Genomic DNA, 24,912 nt, shown 5'->3' with positions numbered 1-24,912 from the left:
AGGAAAGCTCTGTTCTGCTCGGGATGCTCACAAACTTCACACGCACATGAACACGGGTCGACTCGTGTTGAATTTCAAGCGGGAAGTCTCAGATCAAGCAAATTCCTCCCAAGATTCCTCGAGTCTACAAATTGAAGGTGGGAACACCAAATCCGTCCATTCTCGTTCTGATTCTCGTCATCATGGTTATTGTTCTTCAGATTATCATCCCTAACATTGGCGCTGTCATTCGTCATCCGGGACGACGAGGACGGCGACTTGACACGACGAGTCGCGGAGACCCAGACCTGGAGACGTTGCCGTGGCAACAGCTGAGGCATCGCGTCAACTGCGTGACACAATGAGCACCTCGCGGCGACCCAATCGGACCGCATCCCGCCGCCGCAAGCTCACCGCGCCACACCGGCAACTTCACAAATCGGCTCGTCCATCTCCCCTCAAAAAGCGCCAGCGCACTTCCGCTTGCTTGTGCGTGCGTGCGAGAGTGCGTGCGTGCCTGTGTCCCTTGAAGGTCATGTCCACATCTTGCAAGGAGCAAACTGAACAACAGCCGCACACCTCTCTGAAGGCGCATCTGCACTACTCAGGGTGGGGGCGGAGCTTCATTGTCATTCCCCCCCCCCCTTTTTCATCTTGAGAGACATTTTCATCATAAAGTTGCAGGCGTTTAACAAACTTTCCCCAGCATGCAATGAACACTCAACCAATCAGTAGCTTCAAGCAACCTTCGGATCAAATCCGATTGGCCCCCTTGGTTTCATGATAACATGGAGTTGAAAAAGAGGAGCGTCTCCTCCTCCAAATATGCTGGTTGCCGTGGTAACCACAGCTGCTGAGCAAAGGTCAGCTCACGTGGACATGATGACGACTTCCTGTGTGTTTAAATCCAGCAACATGACCTTTGTTTGACCTGGCTGGGAAACACACACCTACACAGAAAAAAAATAGTGTGTGCAGGTAACACACACGCACCCCCCCCCACACACACACACACACACGGGGTAATTTATGATGGAGAGATGAAGGACAAAGAGGAAGTCAGATAAGATTCACACTTGGAATTCATGATGAGCGCCTCCGGGAAATTGCGCACTCAGCAAACACGCACGCATGCGTGGACACACACAAGTACACGCCGAACTACACGCTGCAGCCCCTTTGTGTGACTGACAACAATTTAGTGCTTAATCATCAAAGATCTTGTCTTCCTCTTTGTTTTCACTTGAAAGGCTTGCATGGATGTCTGCTCATTCGTTGCCTCTTTGATAGTGCAAAAAAAAACAAAAAAAGTTGATGTGAACGCGAAAAGCTGCAGACATAATCAATCAATCATTAGTTGGTCAATCAAATGGACTTGTAGAAAAAAGGATCAGTGGGGGTGGAGTCAGGCTGGGGTCGTCGCCACCTCTGATTGGTTTTGCGTGTCGGGGGGCGTGGCCTACGCCGGGAGACACCGGGCGGCAGTCTGAGGAGATTAGCTTGCTCGCGAGCCTTTTGTTTTCGCCGCTCCTTCTTTTTGTTGCTTCTTTTTGCTTTTTCGCGTTGCTGGGACGTCGGAACGTACGTGCAAAAAGCTCGCGCTCGTGGACTACCAAGCGCCTCGCAAGCGGGGACGCCGTGCATGCGTGGACGCACCCGATGCTTCGCTGCGGGGTGTGTGTGTGCACTTGCAGAGGTGAGTTGGCCTGACGTGCGCGCGCGGAGGAGGAAGGGCGTGCGCGTTTGCGAGGCTGTCAATCAAACGGGCAGCCCCAAGTCTCACCCGGGCGAAGCTCAGTGGTGCGACGTCATGCAAACCTCAATGACGTCACCGAGGACGGGGATCGCGGCCACTCAAGTGGATTGGTGTCAAACTGGAGTCCTCGAGGGCCGCTGTCCTGCATGTTTGAGGGCTTTCCTCCTGCAGCAACACCTGATTCAAATGATGGAGATGATTGTCAGGCCGCTGCACAACTTGCCGATGAGCTGAGCATTTCAATCGGATGGGTTGCAGCTGGGAAACATGGGCGGCCCTCGAGGACCCGACGTGGACAGCCCTGCTCCAGTGCAACATGGGGGGCAGGAAATGGCGCCTTTGTGTGTGCTTGTTATATTTGTTAATGAGGTCAAAGGGTAAATGGCTAAAATGACCTTGAGGAGGCGGGGCACGTGCAAATGTGTGTGTGACAGTGAAACTGCAAAGATCCAAAAAGTTATGACGTGATATCAGCGCTCTCCTTCGATTTCGTGTGGCGTTTCGCTGGCTGAAGTACTCCGAGTAAACACAAAGTCGCGCGTAAAATACAAACAGACGTGCACGCACGCTAAAGATGAGACGGGTGGAGGGGGCGGGGCTTGTTCATGTCATGTGATGAACCTCAACAGCAGCAAAGCTAACTTGAACACTTTGTTTCTGTCCAGATTTAGCAAGCGTGGAGTCTGCTCTTCTCCGATTGGCCAATGCCTCCAGAGCGCTTGGTGAGTCGCACTAAAGCGTTCGTGTGCGTGGATCATGATGATGATGTCATGTGACGTGATTGAGTGACGCGGAGTCCGCAAGTCGAGCAAAGTTGTGCTTTCTGAAGTGAAAGTAGTGCCTGGGATGTCAACATAATAGCTTGTTGTTGTCATGACAACAGGATGCGGCCAAGTGGCCTTTTCACCAACTGGAAGTCGGCTCTCTCGCAAAGCCTGACTGCCTTAAACGCATCCTCAATTGGGAGCCTCCAATCCCCCACAAGGCCCCCCCCCCCTGCCCCCATTTCTCAACACGCTTTATCCTTTGACCCCCCCAACCTCCTCCTCTGCTGTGTGTGTGCGTGTGTGCACGTGTGTGTGTGTACTTGCCACTGCAATCAGGATGAAGGAATGAAGCTAAGGGGGCGGGGTCAGTGACATCACCATGGGAGGCCCGGCATGCCGGCGCATCGGTGAGCATACTTTCATCCCTCGCTCGCTCGCTCACCCCTCCTTCTTTCTCTCCTTCTGCACTTCCTTCTCCATGTCCTATCTTTTTTCTTTCCTTCCTTCCTTCCTTCTGCAATCTCCTCCCTTTCAAACATTTCCTTTTCTTATCGTGCTCCTTCTTTCCTTCCCTTTCCCTTCCTCACAGTCATCCTCCCTTCCTTCCCGACGTCCTTCCTTCTTCCTTTCCATGTGTCCTCCCTTGCTTCGTTGCTGACGGATTCCATGACTATTACAAATCCTTACTAATGATTGTGTGTGTATGAAGATTTAAGCCCCTAAATCTCACGTGCACACTGATCCATTAATTAGCTTAAGTGCCTCTCCTTTGTTTTTCATCCTCTTCCGTTCCTTCCTCACTTCCTCGCATGCTTCCTTCCTGTCGTCCAAGACGTGTTTGTGGTCGCCATTGGCTTCGCCGGCGCCTCAGGCTGACACACGTTTGTGTGACGGGCTCAGCAAGCCCCCTAACCTTCCGTTTCCGGTCAGGATTGCCAATCTTGCTTCCTTGCGTCCTTCCTAATCGCCACATTGATCCCAAAAGCTCCCGAAATCTCCTCCACAGCGCCTGAAAGAGCCATATGTCGGCTGATGATCGACACTTGAGGTTTCTACTTCCTGTCCCGCCCCCTCCGCCTGGCTCTTGTCCAGAAGCTGGTGACCTCTGACCTCGGCCTCCTTGCCGCGTTGCTTGATTTGGACGTCAGCAAGTGAAAATGTCGGCTGTGCTGCTTGCCAGTCGGGAATGATGAGGGATTGCCGAGGGGTTTACGGCTCCTCCTCATCAGGTTGGTGGTTGCTATGCCGGTTGCTAGGGTGCGTGTCATGTGACTTGGTGTTCTGCCTTTCAGGCAAGGTTTATCTTATTTCTTTATGACGACCTTTATTTTGAAAGGCATGCTTTTATTTTGACGGACGTACCGTAAAGCAGTGATAAAGTAGTGATGGCTAAACTATGTGTGGGAGGGGAATATAGATTGCGTAGTTGAGGGAGGAGGAAGGAGAGATTGCGTCGAGTGCAGCAAGTTTTTTTGCTCCAACAGAGGCAACGCTTGTATGTAACATGCCATATTGTTGTTTGTATGAATCTGGGGTTAACATTTGGGTGCTTTTGGTTCTGTGCTAGTGAGTTGCTGTTGAATTGGCAGCTAATTTGTTTTGTATTGTTTTCAAAAGCATTTGATACTGAGCAACGTGCCTGATGGGTTCATTTGTGTTTATTTTTAGTTTCACTCTTTCAACGGTGTCAAGATTTCCCATTAAAAGTGAAAAACAACTAAAGGACGTCTTGCATCATTCAAGAGTTTAGCTTGCCGTCTAGCTTAGACTATGCTCACCCACGTCTTCGCGAGGACAGTACAGTGAAAAAGCGGAATCATCTGGAGTTCTTTAAGTGAACGCACACCATAAAAGAAAATGGAAATACCTGACAACGCATCGTCAGTGCACACAAGAAGCACGAAAAGCTCTCGTTCTTCGGCAATTCAAGCACGAGCAGAAGCGGAAGCAGCCAAGGCACGAGCCTCATTTGCTGAAGCGGAAGCAAAACTTCAAGTCGAAAGTGCAGAGCTAGAATTAGGAAAGGCCAAGTTAGAAGCTAAGCTTGGTGCTCTCGCGTTACAGAGGGAGGCGGCTGCAGCCATTGCCCAAGCTGAAGCCTTGGAAGCTGCTGAGGAACTGCAAGCAGGAAAGCCGGACTCTATCACACATGAACACTTGCAAAAGGATGTCGCAAAAAGAACTCAGGAATATGTGCAAACTTAAGTCACAGCAAAGTCAGCATCAAGAAGCAGCCATCACGACAGCCCCTGGTCAAGTGTTACCTAATGAGAGTTTTGTCACATGGCAAAAATGCTTAAATGCTGCAGCACAATCATTTCTCCCTCCTGGAGCTGCATAGGACAAGAAACAGAACATCTTGCTCATTATTTGGTGAGTACAAGTCTCTACCAATTTGATGACACGCCCGAAAGTTATCGGGCATGGCGGTCATCTTTTGACAATGCTACTTTAAACATTGGACTAACTGCAACTGAAATGTTGGATTTATTGGTTCAGTGGCTCGGACCAGAGTCTAAAAAACATGTTCAGAGAATACGTTCAGTACATGCTAGTTATCCCAACATCGCTTTGGAAAAGGCCTGGGCGCGCCTCCAGGATTGTTATGCCGCGCCTGAAGTGACGGAAAGGTCGCTGTTCAAAAGACTTGATGAGTTCCCTACAATATCTATAAAAGATTACACAAAGTTAAGAGACCTAGGTGATTTACTAATGGAGCTTCAAGGTGCAAAGGAAGAAGGATATTTGACAGGCTTGTCATACCTGGACACTGCCCGAGGCATTGGGCCCATAATAGGAAAACTACCTTATGGGTTGCAAGACAAATGGCTCTCAGTTGGCTCAAAGTTTAAAGAAGAAAACAAAGGACTCTTTCCTTCATTTGATTTTTTTTTACCAGCTTCATCTGCGATGAAGCACGTAGGCGAAACGATCCAAGTTTTGCATTTACACGCACCACTGAGAGAACACACGAACGAAATAATGCATATAAAGTATCTGTTCATAAGACGGAGATTGAAACAGTTGCAAGCATGCCAGCAAACTCGCATATAAAGTCACTAGCAAAGAAAAGCAATGGACTCGAAAAAGAATTGTCCTATTCATAACAAAGCACATCCTTTAAGGAAATGTAGAGCATTCAGAGCAAAAAGCATTGAGGAGAGGAGAACTATTCTTCAAGAAAATGGCTTTTGTTTCAAATGTTGCACCTCTAGCAGCCATTTAGCAAAAGACTGTACAGCGCTTGTTCAGTGCACAGAATGCGACCGCACACGACATGACACTGCGATGCACCTTGGCCCACCTCAAGTCACTACTTCCACCAGCAAACGATGGCGGGGAGGAGGAACACCACAGTAAGCTCACAATGCACCCAAGTGTGTGGTCCAGGGCAAACAGGCAGATCGTGCTCTAAAATCTGTCTCGTCCGAGTGTATTACCAAGGTCTGCGCGAAAAAGCAGTCAACGTGTATGCAATTTTGGACGACCAAAGTAATCGCTCACTGGTCCGTTCAGACTTTTTCAAACTGTTCGACATAAATAGCCAGCATATTCCCTACAAACTGAGAACTTGTGCTGGGCCTGTCGAGACATCAGGCCGCAAAGCTGAAGGTTTCCTCGTTGAATCTCTTGATGGAAAAATTGCGCTCACGCTTGCACCGCTCATTGAGTGCAACGAAATCCTAAATGACCGCTCCGAAATCCCCACACCAAACGCTGCTTTAGTCCAACCACACCCAAGAAAAATTGCTCGGTACATCCCGGAACTTGACCACAAAGCGGAAATTCTCATATTATTGGGAAGAGATATACTAAGGGTCCACAAAGTCCGCCAACAAATGAATGGACCTCACAACGCCCCATTTGCACAGAAATTAGATTTGGGATGGGTTTTGATCGGAGATGTGTGTCTTGGAAATGCACACAAACCCGCTGTGAACTCATATAAGACCAATGTGTGAGAAAATGGTCGCCCTTCTATTTGCACACCCTGCAACAGCTTCATTAGGCTGACAGAGAACGCTAGCCAAGGCGGGGAGCGTAAAAGCAAACCTTACAAATTGTCATCAGATGCTCTTGGACAGAACGTCTTCAATGAAACAAGTTCGGACAACAAAACCGGCCCATCCATTGAGAATACAATCTTCTTGGAACTGATGGATAAAGAAATGTTCAAGGATGCGTCTAATAACTGGGTTGCACCCCTACCCTTCAAGCCACAACGTCATCTGCTCTCCAACAACCGCGAGTATGCCTTATCTCGCCTCAACTCACTGCAAAAAACATTGAATAGAAAGCCTAAGGTGAAAGATCAGTTTCTTGAATTCATGGACAAAATCTTTCAAAACAAGCATGCAGAGATAGCCCCGCCCTTGAAGGAAAACGAGGAGTGCTGGTACCTGCCTTCCTTTGGGGTCTTTCACCCGCAGAAGCCCGAAAACATACGGGTGGTGTTTGACTCCAGCGCAAAACACTTAGGAACGTCACTAAACGATAATCTTCTCAAGGGCCCTGACCTGAACAACTCCCTTATTGGGGTTCTGATACGCTTTCGAAAGGAACAAGTTGCAGTACTTGCCGACATTCAACAGATGTTCCACTGCTTCCTTGTTCGCGAGGACCACAGGAATTATCTCAGATTTTTGTGGCACAAAGACAACGGCACATCAAAAGAAATCATTGACTATCGGATGAGGGTGCATGTTTTTGGCAACAGCCCTTCGCCATCAGTGGCCATCTATGGGCTCAGGAGAGCTATTCAGGAGAATGCACACAAATATGGAGCAGACACAGTCAGATACGTCGAGCGTCATTTTTACGTTGATGATGGCCTCATCAGCGTTCCCACAGAAACTGAAGCTATTAGTCTCCTGCAACGAACCCAAGCCTCCCTCAGTGAATCTAACTTGAGAGAGTCATTACACAAGCTGAACACTCTACACATTCCACGCGCATACACTCCCAACATGCTCACGAAAGCCAAACACCGTGAGTTATGTGTATTTTCGGATGCATCCACCAAGGCCATTGGAGTTGCGGCGTATCTCAGGTCCATTCAAACTGATGGAAAAGTTGATGTGGGATTTGTTTTTGGAAAAGCTAAACTGGCTCCACTCTCCCAGCCCACTATCCCTCGATTAGAATTGTGTGGTGCGGTGCTGGCTGTAGAGGTCGCTGTAATATATTCAATGTGATTTGCGGCTCGGCGAAAGTAAACAATTCATACCTTTTCCGCTGCTCAGGGACAAGGCATGCATGTGAGGCCACGCCGGTAGACAGAACAAATAAATAATTCTAATGCAAGCTGTACTAAATTGAGATGAACGCCTTTTGACAAACCAAATCATGTGGGATCATATGTACAATGTAATGTGTCAATTTGGTGAATTGAATGGGTGGGGGTTGCTACACCACACAGACTAGAGCAGGAACAGGGCATACCCACCGCGGGAGAATGGAGAACCAGGTTTCAGAGCTGCCCTTATTCAGTTCAGCCACTGGGAAGGAAGAGAGCACGACATATGCTCTCTCCGACGGATGTGCACAGTCAAGTTCAGTCCCAGCCGGGAATGCCACTCAAAGTCCAGTGTTCGTTCAGTCAATGGCGGTGACTCAGGCAATCTCGAGAGTCCACATGGCTCAGTGGGGGATGCGGAAGGAGCTCATCGCTCGCCCCAATATCCAGCACCATCGAAAACTTGTCCATCCACCGTCCCCGGAATGCAGGGACCTGCCAGTCCTCGAACGCTGAAGCTCCGTGGCCCCCTGTCATGGGATGGTACTCTTAGGGCTTGCCGGTGGCCTTCATCAGGTTTCCTTCCTGAGGCCCGTCCCTTAAACATTCACTCAAACCACATAGACATACAAACACTTTTTCTTTCACACTTTCATTCCCCAACAAGATACTTTCCAATTCCACACAGAGACCCCTCCCTCGGCGCGTCCGCCTTGATTTCACTGAGATTTGTGCTGGCAGTTCCTTAATTTTGCCTCAATTTAGCCAGCGTGTGCCAAAATTTACAACTGTGGGTCTCTTGATTTTCCCATTCACTCCCCGTGATGTCGTTTCTCCTCTCCTGGACGTAGCGGACGAAACTGCACCTGTGACATCAAACAGCTCATAGATGCGGATGTTAGCAGTCTGGTATTTATGGGATGCCGTCATGTCCCTTAAAAGTTGTCATGTCAGCGTTCGCGTCGTACAGTCATAAAACATCTGTCTTCCACCTTTGTCACATTTAATACACATCAGTTAATAAATCATCAACAAAACTATTTAGTCCAACTTTATAATTGGTAAACCAATCTCCAATTGCTAGTATTTCCTGTTCCAAGGATTTTCTTTCAACATGTTCGTCGAATATTTCACTTAAAACTTATCCCAAAACCATAATCCCTTTGCTAACAATTTTAAATTTGAGTAAGATTGTCGCCGCCCTGCTGTTCCTCAGGCATCTCCTGCACGTTTCAGTGTTTAACTTGTGTTCTAATTCCCTGCTAATTTGTATTTATTGTTAGGTTGAATACATATATTTTATCCCGTACCTTACTACACTAGCACTGCAGAAGAATTGCTCGACCACATGGAGAGGACCCCCCGGAGAGCGAACGCCTGAAGACTGGATTCCATTGCTGTAACACCAAGGGAGGTGTGCCTGAGACACAAAAGGACTGAGTGCCACAGCAACAAAAGGCATATCTTCCTTTTCAATCAGTTAACGACTGCCATTGATGCCTGTTTTTCCTCTTGTGTCTGAAATGTTGACATCTTCCTGCTGGTGCCATCCGTGAATCGTTATCTTTTACATCTCAAACCGTTCTGCCCCCCCCAAGGTGACTACGGGGCCATTCATGGCGCCGTCGGATCGGGCGGCGGCTCAAACACATCCTGTCGCGAGTCTGGCAACTGTGGATAAATGCCTCTCAGACATTCCGTCTTTTCTTCCACTTTTTCAATCACTTCATCGTCTTTCTCTGACTTCCTCCCCCTACTTGGGAACGAGCATCTAACTTCAAAGAGCTGTTAACTCTTTGTTACAGCACACTCATGATTTTACGATGACACCGATACCCATTGCCTTCTGTAAAATCTTTCTCACTCTTATTTTTTTTCCCCTTAATTTTCCAAATTCACTGTAGCCTTACCAAAGCCACTCAAAACGATCAAGGTAACAAATCACAAACTACAAATTTAGGAAACACCTATGCTCTTGCAAAGGTTTCTCATGCTCTCAAAAGCTTCATTCAATTAAGATTTCATAACACCAATCTTTTTTTTTTTTTTTTTCTTCATGTCATTTCCATCTGTGCATTTCATTCCAGTTACTAATTACAGTTACCTTAATAGAAAGACCATCAACTCAAGTATGAAACATAAAATATTTATTTCTTCAATTCCTCCTTACAGCAGACCCTAATTCTTATCCTTTTCATTTGTTCAAGTCACACCTTCTTCAATCACCAACCTCTGTCATTCTCAATACTGCCCGTTTCATCATCCTCCTTTCAATGGAACATTAATTGTTCCTTTCTCTTTTCTACACATTCTCCATCTTTCTTTTCACATTCCTTTTTTAATTTCAGAAACAACTTCTGACTCCGTTCTTTCACCTTCTTAATTTTCTTACTTTCCATTCCACTAATCAACTGTGATTCCATCTGAGCATAATGACCATTAATCTCCGACCAGACTTCCGCCCGCTCGTCTGAAGCGCCAGACACAAGAAAACCCTCACATTTCCTCCCATTTTCCATCTCAAAATCCACTCGTGCGTGTCCCAAGCACTTCATACGCAGAACAAATTTAATAATAATAATAATAATAATAATAATATTCCCTTTATTAGTCCCACAATGGGGAAATTCGAGATTCGAACCCAGGCCTCCTGGGGAGACTGGGTCCTGAACGCGGCGCCTTAGACCACTCGGCCATCCTGGCAGCCATTTAGGCTTCACATTCACACCGCTTCCACACAGACACGTAAATCCCAGATTTTATACCGTATTTGAACCACGAATAGTTCCAAACTATTCTAGTAGGTAAATCCCAGATTTTATACCCTACTAACGTCCACACTGTTCACTGTTTTTTTTTTTCTTTTATTATGCCGTTCCGCTCCTCCTTCCTCTTATAATTTAGCGTTGCCAATGTGCAGAATTTGAAAAGGATCCGCTTACCTTATGTCACTGTGGGCCCAAAGAGGAAAGACGGTCGGATGTGCGGCTCCTATCAGGTCGTCACCTGGTCTGGACGTGCGAGACCCAGTCTCATGTGGTTTTTCTCGAAGTTCCAAACTTCTTTTACCTTCCATGCATCACGTCGAGGTCACCATAAATTGTTGGAATTTAACTTTATATCAATGTTAGAATTTAATTTTAACCCAATGTAAACTCAAATTAGTAATCTGACTCCAATTTGCGACCTTACCCAACTCTCACTCACCCAACGATATGCGCGCTCGTTCTGCAATAGAAAGGTATCAGGAAGCCGGCATTTTCACACACGAGTGGATTTATTCCTAACACTCAGATTTTCTACATTGGCTATGTGTATCCTGCAGTTAACTTTAGCTTGCTCTCATTGGTCTTTCTTCTCCCGCCGAATCCCCGTGGCGACTCCTCCTGGTTGTGCTTTGTTCATCTCGGCTTTCCCCTCCTTCTGGTGATCCTGCAACATTCCATCCTTGTGCAACCCCCATTCTGTTGCTTATGCTCCCACACACACTCTCAGCATTTTACAGTATCACATTTTCATACACTGGATGCAGCAACATCTAATGAACTATGTTAAGCTCAAACTCTTATATTCCTTTAATAGTCAAATGTATGAAATCCTTTAAGTGTAACCGAAGTTTGGACCATGCTAATGACAAGACCCTCAGGAGAGGAATGCAGGAAGATTGGATCAAGGCTGCAACACAGGAGGTGTGAACGAGACCCCTCTGAAACAATGGACTTCCATGCCGGGATCACAAAAGTGGCTCCTAGCAGTCGACCCTTTGTTCTGTTTAGATTGACTGCCATGATTACATTATCCTTTACGCGTCCCATATGGGGGGGGGGGGTCATGGGAGCGGCTAATAGGACTCTGACGACGCATCCTGGATGCCATTCTGCTAAAGGACAACATTCAACTTACACATGATGTTCTGTGTACTTTAATGATGGAAGTGGCTGCAGTTATAAACAATAGGCCTCTTGTTCCTGTCTCCAACGATCCAGAGGAACCTTTCGTGCTGTCTCCTGCCATGATTCTCACACAGAAAGTGGGAGCTCCCCCACCACAGGGCGAATTCACAAACAAGGATCTTTACTGCAGGCAATGGAGACAGGTACAAGCCCTCGCCAACGAGTTCTGGTGTCGCTGGCGACAGGAATATCTCCCTACTCTGCAGGCTAGGAGGAAATGGAGGGAAGCGAAAAGGAACGTGAAAGTGGGAGATATCGTTCTTATGAAGGACTGTCAAGTTGCTCGAAACGATTGTCCTCTGGCTAAGGTAACAGCCGTTTCACCAGGAAGGGATGGCAGAGTTCGAGAGGTTCAGCTGAAAGTGTCGGATCAAGGTTCTTTAAAAAACTATCAGAGACCTATTTCTGAAATTGTTCTTCTTTTGCCGGTTGATTGATTGTGTTGATATGTTGTTTGATGACCTGATAAGGTCAGGCGGGGAGTGTTCTGCCTTTCTTTATGACGACCTTTATTTTGAAAGGCATGCTTTTATTTTGACGGACGTACCGTAAAGCAGGAAGTAGTGATGGCTGAACTATGTGTGGGAGGGGAATATAGATTGCGTAGTTGAGGGAGGAGGAAGGAGAGATCGCATCGAGTGCAGCTGCGATCCAGCTGAAGTTTTTTGCTCCACAGAGGCAACGCTTGTAAGTAACATGCCATATTGTTGTTTGTATAAATCTGGGGTTAACATTTGGGTGCTTTTGGTTCTGTGCTAGTGAGTTGCTGTTGAATTGGCAGCTAATTTGTTTTGTATTGTTTTCAAAAGCATTTGATACTGAGCAACGTGCCTGATGGGGTCCTGCTGTGCCGTCACATTTCGGCTAATCGGATTCCGTTGGGTTTTTTCAGATTTATTCGTAACTTGGCCGATTTATTTTGCCGCTTATTCCCGCCACGCTCAGCGGGGCGCGCCGATCCAAAATGTCCGCCGCTTGCGCGCCAATACTCAACAAGCAGGTCAAAGGTCGGCGTGAGTGTGAGCACATGGCGAAGCTAACGCTAGCGCGCCACTAATGCGGCAGATGAGCTTCAGAAGATTAATTTTTTGCCTTGTGGCGACGGGGGGAAGGAAGGAAGGAGTCACTGAAAGAAAATGAGGAGAGCGGATGGTAGTAAACAAAAGAAGCAACAAGGTAAGCAGGACGTAAATCAAAGAAGACTAAACCTCAAAGGCATTAACAACAGGAAGTTTTTTTGTGATGTCATCATCCGTGTTGTTATCATCACTTTCAAATGAGCTCTCATTTGATGGTCAGTGGAAGCCAATCACGTGAGCTAATGAGATTTGGGGCAATTTTCTTTGTTGCTGCAGCTCGACTGAGGGGTCAGCCCCGCCCACACTTCCTGTCAGCTGACCGTCTACGCTGTCCGTAAGTACGAGTTGTGCTTTTTCACATCACATTCTGTAGCTGTTACTATGGCAACCGCGTGATGGGAGGCTGCCGACGATTGAACGTCCCATTTCCTGTTTCATCTTAGCCGACGCCCGCGATAACAGTCTGAACACGCCCCCCCGCCCGCCCGCCCACGCTATGGCCCCGGCCGAGCGGCCGCCACCGTTGCTGCTCCTGCTGACTTCCTGTTTCCTGTGCGCCGCCGCATTGTTCCCGCGAGACCTGCAAGCCATCAACGTGCTGGACGGTGAGCGGGGGCGCCTCCTGGTGGGCGGTGGGCAGGTGACACTATTTTGTGGTTCAGCACGTGTGCGGCGTGTCAACTCGCGTGTGGTGGTCGTCCGTCAGAGTCCGGAGACTTCCCGACATTCCAAAGTCAGCTGCGGGGCAACCACACACACCGGCTGGGTCTTCACTTCCAGAGGATGACGCGCGTCAACCGCATGCTCTTCATCACCGCAAGGTCAAAAACACGCACGCACACTTCCACTTTGTCAAGTGGGGGCATGTGAAACACTTTGAGATTCTTTTGGGATTTTGGGCCTATAGAAATAAATTGGACGACTTCACGCATGCACGCACTCACACACGCATGTGCTTTGTGTGTCAGGGATCATGTGTTTGCGGTCAACCTGACCACGGCGGCGGAGGCCTTCGTACCGCAGATGGTGAGTTACAAACGTCCCTTTTCCGATGACATCGCAGGACGTGAGGATGACGTGACAATTTTGCGTGTGTTCCTGTTCCAGACGCTGACGTGGCGCGCCACAGACGTGAGCAAGTGCGCCATGCGCGGGAAGGACGGCGTGAGTTGCAGCACTTCTTTGACGAGCCGCTCTCCTCTTGAGCTAGCTTTAGCCGCCTGCTAACACGTCACGCGTCATTTCCTGTTTTGTCAGGACGAGTGTTACAACTACATCAAAGTTTTGGTGCCGCGCGACGACGAGACGCTGTTCGTGTGCGGGACCAACGCCTTCAACCCGGCGTGCCGCAACTACAAGGTAGACGCTCCGCCACCTCCCTCGAAGCGTGACTTCGGCGTGACCTTTTGTTTTTGCGCGGCAGACGAGCACTTTGGAGCAGGTGGGTTCGGACCTCCCCGGTCAGGCACGCTGTCCCTTCGAGTCGGGCCAGTCCAACGCGGGAACGTTCGCCGGTAACTTCGGCGCGTCCGTCCGCTTGCCGCCAATTTGTGTGTGCGTCCGTGAACTTTGACCTTTGCGGCAGGCGGGGACTTCTACTCGGCCACGGTGACGGACTTTCTGGCCAGCGACGCCGTCATCTACCGCAGCCTGGGAGACAGCCGGCCCGTCCTCAGGACCGTCAAGTACGACTCAAAGTGGCTTCGAGGTGGGTCGCCGCGTCCTCGCCTCGCGTGCACACGCGTGACCATGTCTTCACGTGACCTCACATATCATGACATCATATTACATCATTGTGATGTCACATGACTTCATCACATGACCCGCTCACATGACACTAATGTGCGGCAGAGCCTCGCTTCCTGCACGCCGTGGACTACGGGAGCTTCGTCTACTTTTTCCTGAGTGAGATCGCGGCGGAGTACACCACCTTGGGGATGGTACGCACGATCGGTCGCCGGGGCGCTCGTGCCATGACCAGACGCCGCCCTGTCCGTCTGTCTGTCGCCAGGTTGTCTTTTCTCGGGTGGCCAGAGTGTGCAAAAACGACAACGGCGGCTCTCCGAGAGTTCTGGACAAGCACTGGACCTCCTTCCTTAAGGTGAGCAACAAACAGGAAGTGTTGCTTTGACCTTGACACAGAACAGGAAGTGAGGTCAAACAGAACGCCTACGCTTGTCTCGTCTTTTCAGGCCCGTCTGAACTGTTCCCTTCCCGGGGATTCTCTGTTCTACTTCGACGTTCTCCAATCGCTGACCGGAATTCTGCAGATCAACGGACGCCCCGCCGTCTTAGCCGTCTTCACCACGCAGGATAACAGGTCAGCGCTAGGCTAACCGCTCAACGCTAACCCGAGCAAGGCTAGCGGCCACCGACAGGAAGTGATCTGTGTCTGAGTGACTTTGTGCGGCGTAGCATTCCAGGCTCGGCCGTGTGCGCGTTCTACATGGACGACGTGGAGAAAGTGTTCAGCGGGAAGTTCAAGGAACAACGCGGCAGCGATTCGTCGTGGACGGCCGTGCCGGACGACACCGTGCCCCGGCCGCGGTGGGTGAAAACAAGCACACGCAATGTCGTGATTTCACGACGACGAGATATTTTTTGGGACTGTCTCGGTGGACGATTTGAAAATGTGTCATCCCCCACCGCAGGCCCGGCTCATGCGCGGGCGACGGGCCGGCCGCCGACTTCAAATCTTCTGCGGATTTCCCGGACGAGACGCTGGCGTTCATCAAATCTTTTCCGCTGATGGACGGCGCCGTGCCCGCTGTCAACCGGCGGCCATTTTACACCAGGACTGCCAGCCGGTAGGAGCGGCCAATTCAGAACCTTAAGGCCCGTCACGCGCCAGCTAACTGGCGTGCTGCCGTGCGTCTTCCCGTCCCGATCCCCCGACCTCCCGGCAGGTCCAAGCTGACGCAAATCGCTGCCGACGTGTCGGCGGGTCCGCACAAGGAGCGCACGGTGTTGTTCTTGGGCTCGGAGGACGGGAGAGTCGCCAAGGTTCTGGCCGCCACGCTTCCTCACGACACCTTCGGCTCCAAACTCCTGGAGGACATCAACGTCTACGACCCCGACAAGTGAGTCGCGCTGCATGTCGGAAATGAAAAAAAAAAAAAAAAAAAGAATTAGCGTAAATTGCCGATCGAAAACCTCCTCAGGTGTGACCTTGGCGTCCTGGAGGAGGACCGAAGGATTTTGGGCCTGGAGCTGGACAAGGAGCACAACGCCTTGTTTGTGGCGTTCAGCAGCTGCCTGGTGCGCGTGCCGCTCAGCCGATGCGGACGACATGGCGCCTGCCAGAGGTGAGTGAGCGTTACAAGTTGAAAGCCGGAAGGAGGGAAGTGTGCACGCTTTGGCATTAAAGATGGCGGCGGCGGTGTCTCCCAGGACGTGTCTGGCCTCTCGCGACCCCTACTGCATCTGGCTGCGCACTGGGAGTTGTGCCGACATGGCGCCCGGGTTCAAGTACGTGTCACTTCCTCGATGGCGGACTCGTGACCTGCTCGAGAATCACGAGAACAGAATTTCCGTGTCGTAGACCGTAGAGTTGACTGAATCTTCTCGGCAGGGCGGGTTTCGAACAGGACATCGAGGGCGACCACTCCAACATGGCCGCCTGCCACGGTGAGACGCGGCGCCACCTGCTGCCTGAGGTGGGCGGTACAAAAACGTAACATTTTCCTTTTTGTGGCTTGTTCAGCAGACATTTCGGCAACATCTCGTGACCGGGAAATGCCCGCAGACACGGCTTACGGTAAGCTCCACCTCCTGCTGCTGAACCATTTTTTTATTTGACTTAAGAGCAAAAAGAAGTGCCAAGCTTCTTGCTCCTCCCACTTGAAGTTTACTGCAAACGTAAATATTAAACCGAAAACTTGCGTACAACATCTTTGCTTGAATAAAGTCTGTTTAGCTCAATGCTAACAAACAATGGAAAAAGCCATAGACGGGCTAACCATTAGCATCTATGTTGCGGCGTTGTAACTCTTAACTCTGCGGAAATTTGAACACAAAAATTGGCCGATGCGCGTGGGTGACTGTGCCCGTTGCCTCGGTTTCAGGCGTGCGTGGCGCTGCAGGCGCGGATGAAGACCCTGCGTCTCACGTCCACTACACTCTGCTGATCGCCTGCGTCCTCCTGGCCTTCTTGCTGGGCGCCGCCTTGTCGGGCCTCCTGGTGTCGCGCTTTTGCGGCGGCGTCAGTGGAGACGCCCGTCGGAACGCCAAGTTCCACAAAGACCCGGAGGCCTCGCTTCCCCACGCCTTGTCCCTGCACTCCCTCGCCAAGCTCAGCGGACTCCTGGACGCCGGGCCGAAGGTGAGCGTGGAGCCAAACCGGACGTGACCAACGCGTGACCTGCGCTTTGTCTCCCTCAGGACGACAAAACGGGCGAGTCGCAGTGCCCCAAGACGTACGCGTGCTTCATCCCCGACGGCCGAGGGTCCGATCCCCTGACCGCCCGCCACCGACTTCCTGCGGTGGAGCCCCAAGTCAGCCTGACGCAGGTACGCATCTCGGGGCACGGTTGTCTTAAAAATCGGAAGGTCGTTTGAGAACCGCAGTTGACCTTATTGCGCAATTGCCAGGCTTTTTTTTTCTAGCCCTCGACAAATACTGCATTTAAAAAAAAAAAAAAAACGAAGCATCGTTGATAAAAATCCAGACTAATTAAAATGAACAAACCTGCTCTCAAAACTCATGAAATTATGTTTCATGAGCAAAAGTCAAAGTAGCAATATATTTCATCCACTTAGCTTTCATGCAACTTTGTATTCTCGAGTCGACCGACTCAACAGTCGCGTGACTCTCGTCCTTGCCGGCAGGCGGACGGCGAGCCGTCGGCTCTTCCCACGCCAAACTCCAGCCCGGAATTCCCTCGGCAGATGAAGAGCTCGGAGCGCCGCCTGGCAGACGGCGCCGCCTCCTCTGCAGACGGCGCCGCCCCCTTCGCCGCAGTGACAGCGGCCAACTGCGTGACTCCGCCTGCGTTCCCGCCCCCTCATCTCCGTGGCAACGCCCAACCATCCTCTGACGTGTCGGCGTTGGGCGACCTTCTGAGGCACATCCACCAGGTGAGCGCCCAGGGTGACGGAGGCATCAGAGTCCTGACATCCACCTCCCGGGGGCACCATCATCATCATCAGAAGACGCAGCCCCTCAGCTTTAACCACACCCATCACCATGGCAATCAGCAGCCAGTCTCGGAGACAGAAGCGCTACCACTAAACGCTAACGGCGCTATCTTGCGACAACACGTCATCCCGGAGGTACCCGTCCGGCCTCAGGGCCCCGCCCTCATCAAGATGGGCGGCGGCCTGCCACGCCACCACAGTTTCAACCAGCGCGGGGTGCCGCCACGGCAACATTTTCTGGCCAGAATGAACACCAACAGCAGCAATAACGGACCCCCGGCCCAGCGGGTGGCGGCGGGGGCCTGCCTGACGCGTCAGCACAGTTACAGTGAAGGAGTGCACTTGAAGCGTGCTAATGCTAACGTCGCTAACACCAGTGCCGTGCGGCGCGCCGTCTCGCTCAAGCCCAAACTGCCGCCCAAACCTTTGTTCCTTCCTGACGTGCCCGCTTCTTTAGCGTCGAGACGGTCTGGCTGTTGATGGCTTAGAGTGGCCCACCCGCGGCGGCGGGAAAGGAAGCTACGTTAAATGTTGCCAACGCTAACGTCAGAGTGGACTGGGTCAGTGGCGCTAAATGACTAGAAGAAACGTTTGCAAAAAAAAGTTCAAAAAAAGTTTTTTATGTGACAAGTTACCACGAAATGTGTTTGTAAGCAAAACCAGGATGTCACTTTGTATGCAAAAAGGGAAGCCGGAACCTGAATTGAGTTGAATGTGACCTCTTACCTCTGCTTGTTGGTTGATGGAGGAGCTGCAGCGCCATGATGGCGCCAATGTGTAGCATTTGTTTTACTTGTAAGCTTAATATCAACGGTTCTTATTTATTATTTGATTAATAACAATGATGCTGATGATGTGAATGTAAATAAAAGACATTTCAGCTTCTACTCGGTCTCATTTCTGTTTCTTACAAAACGGCTTCAGTTTGTGTGACGTCCATTCATCAAGACGAAACAATCAGTTGCAGTACTGTGCAAGTCCACAGGAGGGCAGCATGAGGATGCATTCACGTTTAATGCCAACGTCATAACGCTTCATTTCGAACGCATTTGTAAAAAAAATAAAATAAATAACACTCACACGTGTGCACTGACAAATAGTACAGGTTTTGAAAATACCACTTGTGAGGTTTCGTCCCGACGTCAGCAATGTGCAATTTCTACACCATTAATTGTATTATTATGTGAATTATGACTGAATCGCTGGCGTCCAAAGTCGCCACTTTAGAGGAAAGTCCCAAACAATCATGAACATTGCGTCATCAACACTTTGGAATAGTTGCTCCGGAATTTGTGAATGAGTCACTCACTCACTTCACAAAGCTGGCTCAGGCGAGGCCCCGCCTCTGCAAAGTGCGCATGCGCGAGCTCACCTGGCTGGGTGTGTCCGTGGAGGTGCGACGATCCTGGCTTTGCATTTTCCGCTCAGCTCCACGACGACCATGACGACGACGACGACGACGATCGTTGCGCTCCTGCTCGGCTTGTCGGGTAAGCGCTCGCTCGTCCGCTTCCGGTGGCGCGTGCAGGTGAGTGACGACGCCACGTCCGGTTCGGTCCGACTGACCCACAGGACGCCCTCCCTCCTCCTCCCCCTTCCACCTCCGCAGGATGGCGGTTCTTGGAGGCGCGCGACATCTTGCCACCGGGCCCCGTGGACGCCGTGGTGGGCAAGAACGTGACCCTGCGGACGCTCCTGCAGACCCCCGAGTACACTTTCATCATCTGGAACTTCAACGACGGCCGCAAGCAGAGTCACGTGGCCACCGTAGGCGCCAGCGTACTCAAGGTGAACGGGCCTTACGAGGGGCGCGCGTCCGTGGACGCCCAGAGCGGCGCGCTGACTCTGAGCGCGCTCACGACGGCCGACAGCGGAGACTTCAGCATCAGCATCGTGAGCGCGGACGGCGACACCGATACCGACGAGATACAACTGCGCGTGCTCGGTGAGTCAAGACACCGGGGAGGGGGGACGTTGGGTGGGTCATGTCGGGTGAGTTGAGGGCAACGAAGAGGAAGCCTTTGAGTGCAAAACGAAACACAACAGAAAAGAGCGTTTTGGAGTGGACACGCGAATGTGTGACGTCTGCAATTCGCTTCCTTTTTTTTAGGGTGTCAGCACATTTGAGGGTGCAAGTCACGATCAAATGAAAAACTTTCATCTTCAAATCGTTTATTAGATGTATTTATATTGCTTTAAAACCAGATTTGCAATTTACTCGCCTAGCAAAGTAATGATGGCAACTAATTGAAATGCAAATCGGGAGTTCTGAACAATTCCGCAATTGCACCTCCGAACCGGATCACTTTGACTTGCGCATTGATTAACAACACACATTACAAAAGGTTGAGAATGAATTGCTTTGCTTTTTGTTTGCAGCTTTGAGAACGTCTCACTTTCAAATCCGAAACTTGTCTTGTTAGAACGTGACGCGATCATGTTAAAACGTCATGTTGTGACGTCATACACTTGCGTCGAAAATTATTCTCCTTGAAATTCGTCTCTGAATCTTGTCATTGGATCACATTTGAATCAAGTGCAACAGATTTGAGTTCAAATTCATTTAAAGGTTTTGCTTTCAGAAAGAAAAAAAAGTGTCAACTTTGTTTTTGCCATGGGGACTCTTTTCCTCGGCGGAGGGATATTTGAGGCTTTGCTGCGTCGCTCTCATGCAGCCCGTGCTCGACCGGGAACAATTCCAAACATTCCACCGTGAAGCCGTCGGGGTGCGGCCACACACACACACACACACACCTGGTGGGGGCAGCGGGGGTTTGCGTGCGCCAACCTTTTCCCTCCTTTCTCGCTTCCTGCATACCTTTATCCAAATGGCGATGACATCATTTCCTGTACGTGACCGCACCCACTTGATGCCGCTTTGCGACAGGGACTACTTTCCTTGGCGGAGGGATCGCCCAAGTCTCATTTACCTCAACGCGGGTCACGTTTGATCTTTTCTCCTCTCGTCTTTTTTCTTTCTTTTGTTCGTCTTTTCTCTTTGTTGCGGGAATTGGAATGAGCTGAACAAAAGTCGCAACCGTTTGAACCGCTCAAGAAATGAGCAAGTCGTTTGATGACATTCCAACATATAAAATAGTGAACTTATAAAAGGAAGCAGGAAGGAAGGAAGCATTGAAGGAAAATGGGAGTCAAAAGGAAGGAAGGAAGGAAGTGAAGAGGGCAGGAAGTGAGGAGCTGGCATTCCCGTTAACGCTGGCGACGTGACTTGGCGCGCAGAGCCCGTGTCCGGCGTGACGGTGAGCGCCAACGTGGCTGAGGCGGTGGAGCACAACAGCACGGTGGTCCTGACCTGCGCCTCCAAGGGCTCCTTCCTCAAGTTCATGTGGCTCAACGGCACCGCGCCCATCGTCGCCGGCCAGCGGCTGGCCATTGTGGAGGTCAGAGGTTAAGGTCACACACCACCCACCCTTTTCAACTCTGACCCCCCCGCCCCCTCTCACATATGTCCGTCAGGACGAGGCGACCAGTCAGCTGACCATCGCGGGCCTCCTGCGCACCGACCTGATGCGACCCATCTATTGCAGCGCCGCCAACAAACTGGAGACGGAGAAGAGCGCCCCCTTCAGCCTGCCTGTCCACTGTGAGTACTGCACCGCCGACTGCTCGCTAACCTTAGTGCGCTGATGCTAGCTCCCTTCAACGCTAGCAGCCACCAAGTGCACCTAACATGTAGAGTGCGTGTGTGCGTGTGCGTGTGCGTGTGTGCGTGTGTGTTACATTTGGTGGTCATGTTGATGTTGACATTGCGTGAAATTCCGACCACATGCCCAGTGTACACACATGCACACGCACGAAAGCACGTCTTGCCACAATGAAGCTTTGTTGCGCCTTGTTGACTCAGTCATGACGTGACAGTGGTCGCGCAACACGCCTGCATCGGCGTCACGTGACCACAAGCATGACGTGAGCCCTGTCGTGTCCAGACGGTCCGGATGAGGTCACCATCACGCCGTCCGACCCGTCGGCGTTCGTGCGGGCCGCCTCCGCCTTCAACCTGACGTGCGCCACGCGCTCCAGCCCGCCCGCCACCTTCTCGTGGTACCAGAACCAGACCCTGATGGACGCCACCGGGCCTGTGTTGCCGCTGCAGACTGTGCAGCAGCGCCCCCTATGGCAGCAGATGAGTCAGTACACATGCAAAGCCGCCAACGCCAAGACCAAGCGAGTGGTCTCCTCGCGCGCCGTCTCCTTCGCCGTCATGGGTGAGTTGACTCGCCTTAAACGACGGCGGCTGCACGTCAATACACATGTACAGAAAAATGCACATTAAATATGCGCACACACTTGCTGCGGCCCCTCCCTCCTAGTCAACTTCTTCACTGCTTCGAGGAACCTGCTCAACCAGTCTTATTGTTTGCGTGGGCGTGCGTGTGTGTGTGTGTGTGTGTACGCGTGTGCGTGTGGCGGGCAGTCGTCTTAGATTATGCCCTGAAGAGTTTCACGCTTTTCTTTGCGTCTACTCCTCAGCTAGTTTGAATAAATATTCACACTCTTCATTGCGACTTACTTCCTCTTTCACCAACGTGGGACGAAACTCAGACTGAGTCGTCGTAATGTGTTACCGTCGCACTTTTAAAACGTCGTCCTTGTGTGGCGTGCTCATATCGGAGGTGCGTTTTGTGCGTTTCCAGAGCCGGTGTCGGGCGTGCGAATGAGCCGGCCGGAAGATGGCGTCGTCCTCCTGGCCGGCAACAGCTCGGCAAACCTCAGCTGCCGGGCGGCGGCGGGCCCGGTCAGCAGCCGCACGTGGCTGAAGGACGGCCAGCCGCTGGCGACGGGCGACGCCCACGTGACCGCGGCGCCCGACGGCTCCTGGCTCAGCTTGGCGCCGCTGCACAAGGACGACAACGGCCGCTTCGAGTGTCGCCTCGCCAACGCCGTCAGCGAGCAGAAGGCGGCCTACCAGATGGTCGTCAACTGTGAGTGGATGAATGCTAACTTGGGTGGCCGCCGCCCACTTGCGACTTCAATTTGCATCCCGTCGGCTCAACTGAATTGCCGGTCGACTTGCTTTGTGCAGTCGGCCCCGAGGCGATGAGCGTGAGCGGGGAGAGCGCCGTGGAGGTGCGCGACGCCGTCACCCTCAGCTGCTCGGCCGCCTCGGTGCCGCCCGCCAACTTCACGTGGAAGTTCAACGGGACGCTGACCGACGTCAAGACGCCCACCTACGCCATCGCGCAGGCCGTCTACAAGAACACGGGCGCCTACACGTGCCAGGCGCACAACAGCGTCACCGGGAAAAGCGCCGCTTACACGCACAACCTGTCCGTCAAAGGTGAGACGGCGGCAGACAGACGCCCCCGCGGCGGTGCGCTGGTGGACTTTGATGGTTTCTGGTCCTCACCTGTTGTTCGTTGCACAGAGGAGGGCGCGCTGGATGAAGGCCTGACGGACGGCGCCATCGCGGGAATCGTCATCGGCATCCTGGCCGCTTTGGGCGTGGCCATCGGTGTCATCATGTACTGCCGGCAGAAAGTTCCGTGAGTCCACGCGCGCCATCTTTAGATTTGGGACACGGAGGGGGGTGCGTGCGTCACATCCAGTCGTCCGGTTGGCGTTGTGCGTTTAGCGCAAAGTGACGCCTCCCCCACGACATTTGATGAGCTGCCTGACAGCATTCCTCGCTGGAAGTGTGTGTACACACCTTGTTGCTGTTGTGCGCGCGCACACACCCCCACACACACACGCACACCAACGCACGCACACTTCCCCCGCTCCTGTTCACAGCAGTAAACTTGATGTATGCATTTGATGATGTCATGCCATTTATTGCTCATTTTTAATGTGCGTGTGTGCGTGTGTGTGTTCTTAGGGTGGAGTCACCATACTAGCGAACTTTGTGCACACTGCCGGTAAGTGTCTCGTGCACGCACACGCATGTCTCATTTGATTAGCAAAGACCTTTTGGTTGCCATGGTTACCAGTCAAATGGATGCATATGAGCAGGACAAAACCGTTCTTGCGAAATTGCGTCCGTGTACCGCTGACGGACCCATTCTGGCCCGTGCTCCGCATGTTTCACACCCCTGCTCTACTCCGTTTGGGCATGAATACACTTTTCTTTTTTTTTTTTTTTTTTTAATTCATGTGTGTGCACGTGCCGAAGATTCCAGTCTAAAACATCGGCCCTTGTGGCTTTTCCGTGCAGGACGCAGCCCGGACGCCAGCCACAATTCGGACTCTGTGTTTGGCTTCGTGGCGGGAATTTCCTTCCATCCTCATTTGTCACTCGTCGTCTGTTTGTCGCCTACAACACAACCCCTGCACGCCTTCCTACCACCTGACTGCCTTATTGCCGCCCCTCCCAACTGCCAGAAGCAGTTTGCTCAGCTCCACCCCGCCACTGCCCAGGCTGACTGCTGGAAACCTGAGGACACACACACCCCCACACACCCCCACTCACACACACACACTATGCACACAGAGAAAATGGATGCACTTCAAATACTCGCTCACGCACACACGGACGGTGGTCCTCCTCCAGGAATGTGAGGACAAGTCGCAACTGGTTAACGGAAAAAACGGCTAATGTGGGCGGGCCCAACTGTGACTTTTGGCGGGTAGTTTTTTTTTGTTGTTTTTTTGTTTTTTGTTTTTGTTTGTTTTGTAACTTTTGAATGTTTTAAATGACTTCAGGTTTGTGTGCATATGTGTGCATGTGAATGAATGCGTGTGCATGTGTGTGTGTGTGTGTGTGTGCATGCGCACTGAAGTATTTATAGTGTGAAAAGCGGAGCCGAAGGTCATCGCCGGTCACACGCACGCTTGTTAGCCTGTTGGCGTGACTTTGCGCTGTTTTGTGTGTTTTGCTTGTGGTCAATCAACATCGGTGCCCAACTGCCTTTTGGCTTTGTTGGTTTTTTTTTTTGTTTTTTTTTTTAAATGGCTTTGAACACGCAAAATGTTGTTACTGTTTTGTCTACTTGTGGGAAAATAAAAAAAATAAAAAATAAATTTGTTCTCCACTTTGACACCAAACCACCAA

General features: G+C 51.1%; 2 protein-coding genes across 6 annotated transcripts; both read left to right on the top strand.

Moving 5' to 3' along the window:
- Window positions 1–1,448: 1,448 nt before the first annotated feature.
- On the top strand, window positions 1,449–18,793 carry LOC148321853 (semaphorin-6D-like). 5 transcript variants are annotated; one of them, XM_088318871.1, is made up of 23 exons: window positions 1,449–1,675; window positions 2,401–2,457; window positions 13,047–13,104; window positions 13,214–13,375; window positions 13,477–13,591; window positions 13,739–13,796; window positions 13,878–13,934; window positions 14,028–14,129; window positions 14,194–14,284; window positions 14,356–14,478; window positions 14,622–14,710; window positions 14,782–14,871; window positions 14,963–15,090; window positions 15,186–15,317; window positions 15,422–15,577; window positions 15,677–15,850; window positions 15,932–16,075; window positions 16,161–16,238; window positions 16,342–16,397; window positions 16,474–16,527; window positions 16,835–17,091; window positions 17,151–17,279; window positions 17,598–18,793. In XM_088318871.1, the coding sequence occupies exons 4-23, from the start codon at window positions 13,267–13,269 to the stop codon at window positions 18,384–18,386; spliced, it is 2,931 nt and encodes a 976-aa protein (XP_088174997.1). In that variant the 5' UTR covers window positions 1,449–1,675; window positions 2,401–2,457; window positions 13,047–13,104; window positions 13,214–13,266; the 3' UTR covers window positions 18,387–18,793. The 5 variants fall into 5 exon arrangements, with proteins under 5 accessions (XP_088174997.1, XP_088174999.1, XP_088175000.1 ...); XM_088318873.1 differs by lacking the exons at window positions 1,449–1,675; window positions 2,401–2,457 and adding an exon at window positions 9,123–9,196; XM_088318874.1 differs by lacking the exons at window positions 1,449–1,675; window positions 2,401–2,457 and adding an exon at window positions 12,240–12,378 and having other exon boundaries at window positions 16,477–16,527.
- Window positions 18,794–19,274: 481 nt separating this feature from the next.
- On the top strand, window positions 19,275–24,912 carry LOC148321852 (cell adhesion molecule CEACAM5). Its single transcript, XM_088318880.1, has 10 exons — window positions 19,275–19,396; window positions 19,516–19,851; window positions 21,144–21,304; window positions 21,381–21,507; window positions 21,851–22,129; window positions 22,559–22,846; window positions 22,948–23,202; window positions 23,290–23,407; window positions 23,740–23,779; window positions 24,076–24,912. The coding sequence occupies exons 1-9, from the start codon at window positions 19,348–19,350 to the stop codon at window positions 23,756–23,758; spliced, it is 1,632 nt and encodes a 543-aa protein (XP_088175006.1). The 5' UTR covers window positions 19,275–19,347; the 3' UTR covers window positions 23,759–23,779; window positions 24,076–24,912.

Source organism: Idiotropiscis lumnitzeri, chromosome 16 (assembly GCF_059441095.1).
Source record: "Idiotropiscis lumnitzeri isolate Australia: NSW breed Sydney's pygmy pipehorse chromosome 16, RoL_Ilum_1.0, whole genome shotgun sequence".
Taxonomy (NCBI): domain Eukaryota; kingdom Metazoa; phylum Chordata; class Actinopteri; order Syngnathiformes; family Syngnathidae; genus Idiotropiscis; species Idiotropiscis lumnitzeri.
This window is presented reverse-complemented; position numbering and strand designations above follow the sequence as displayed.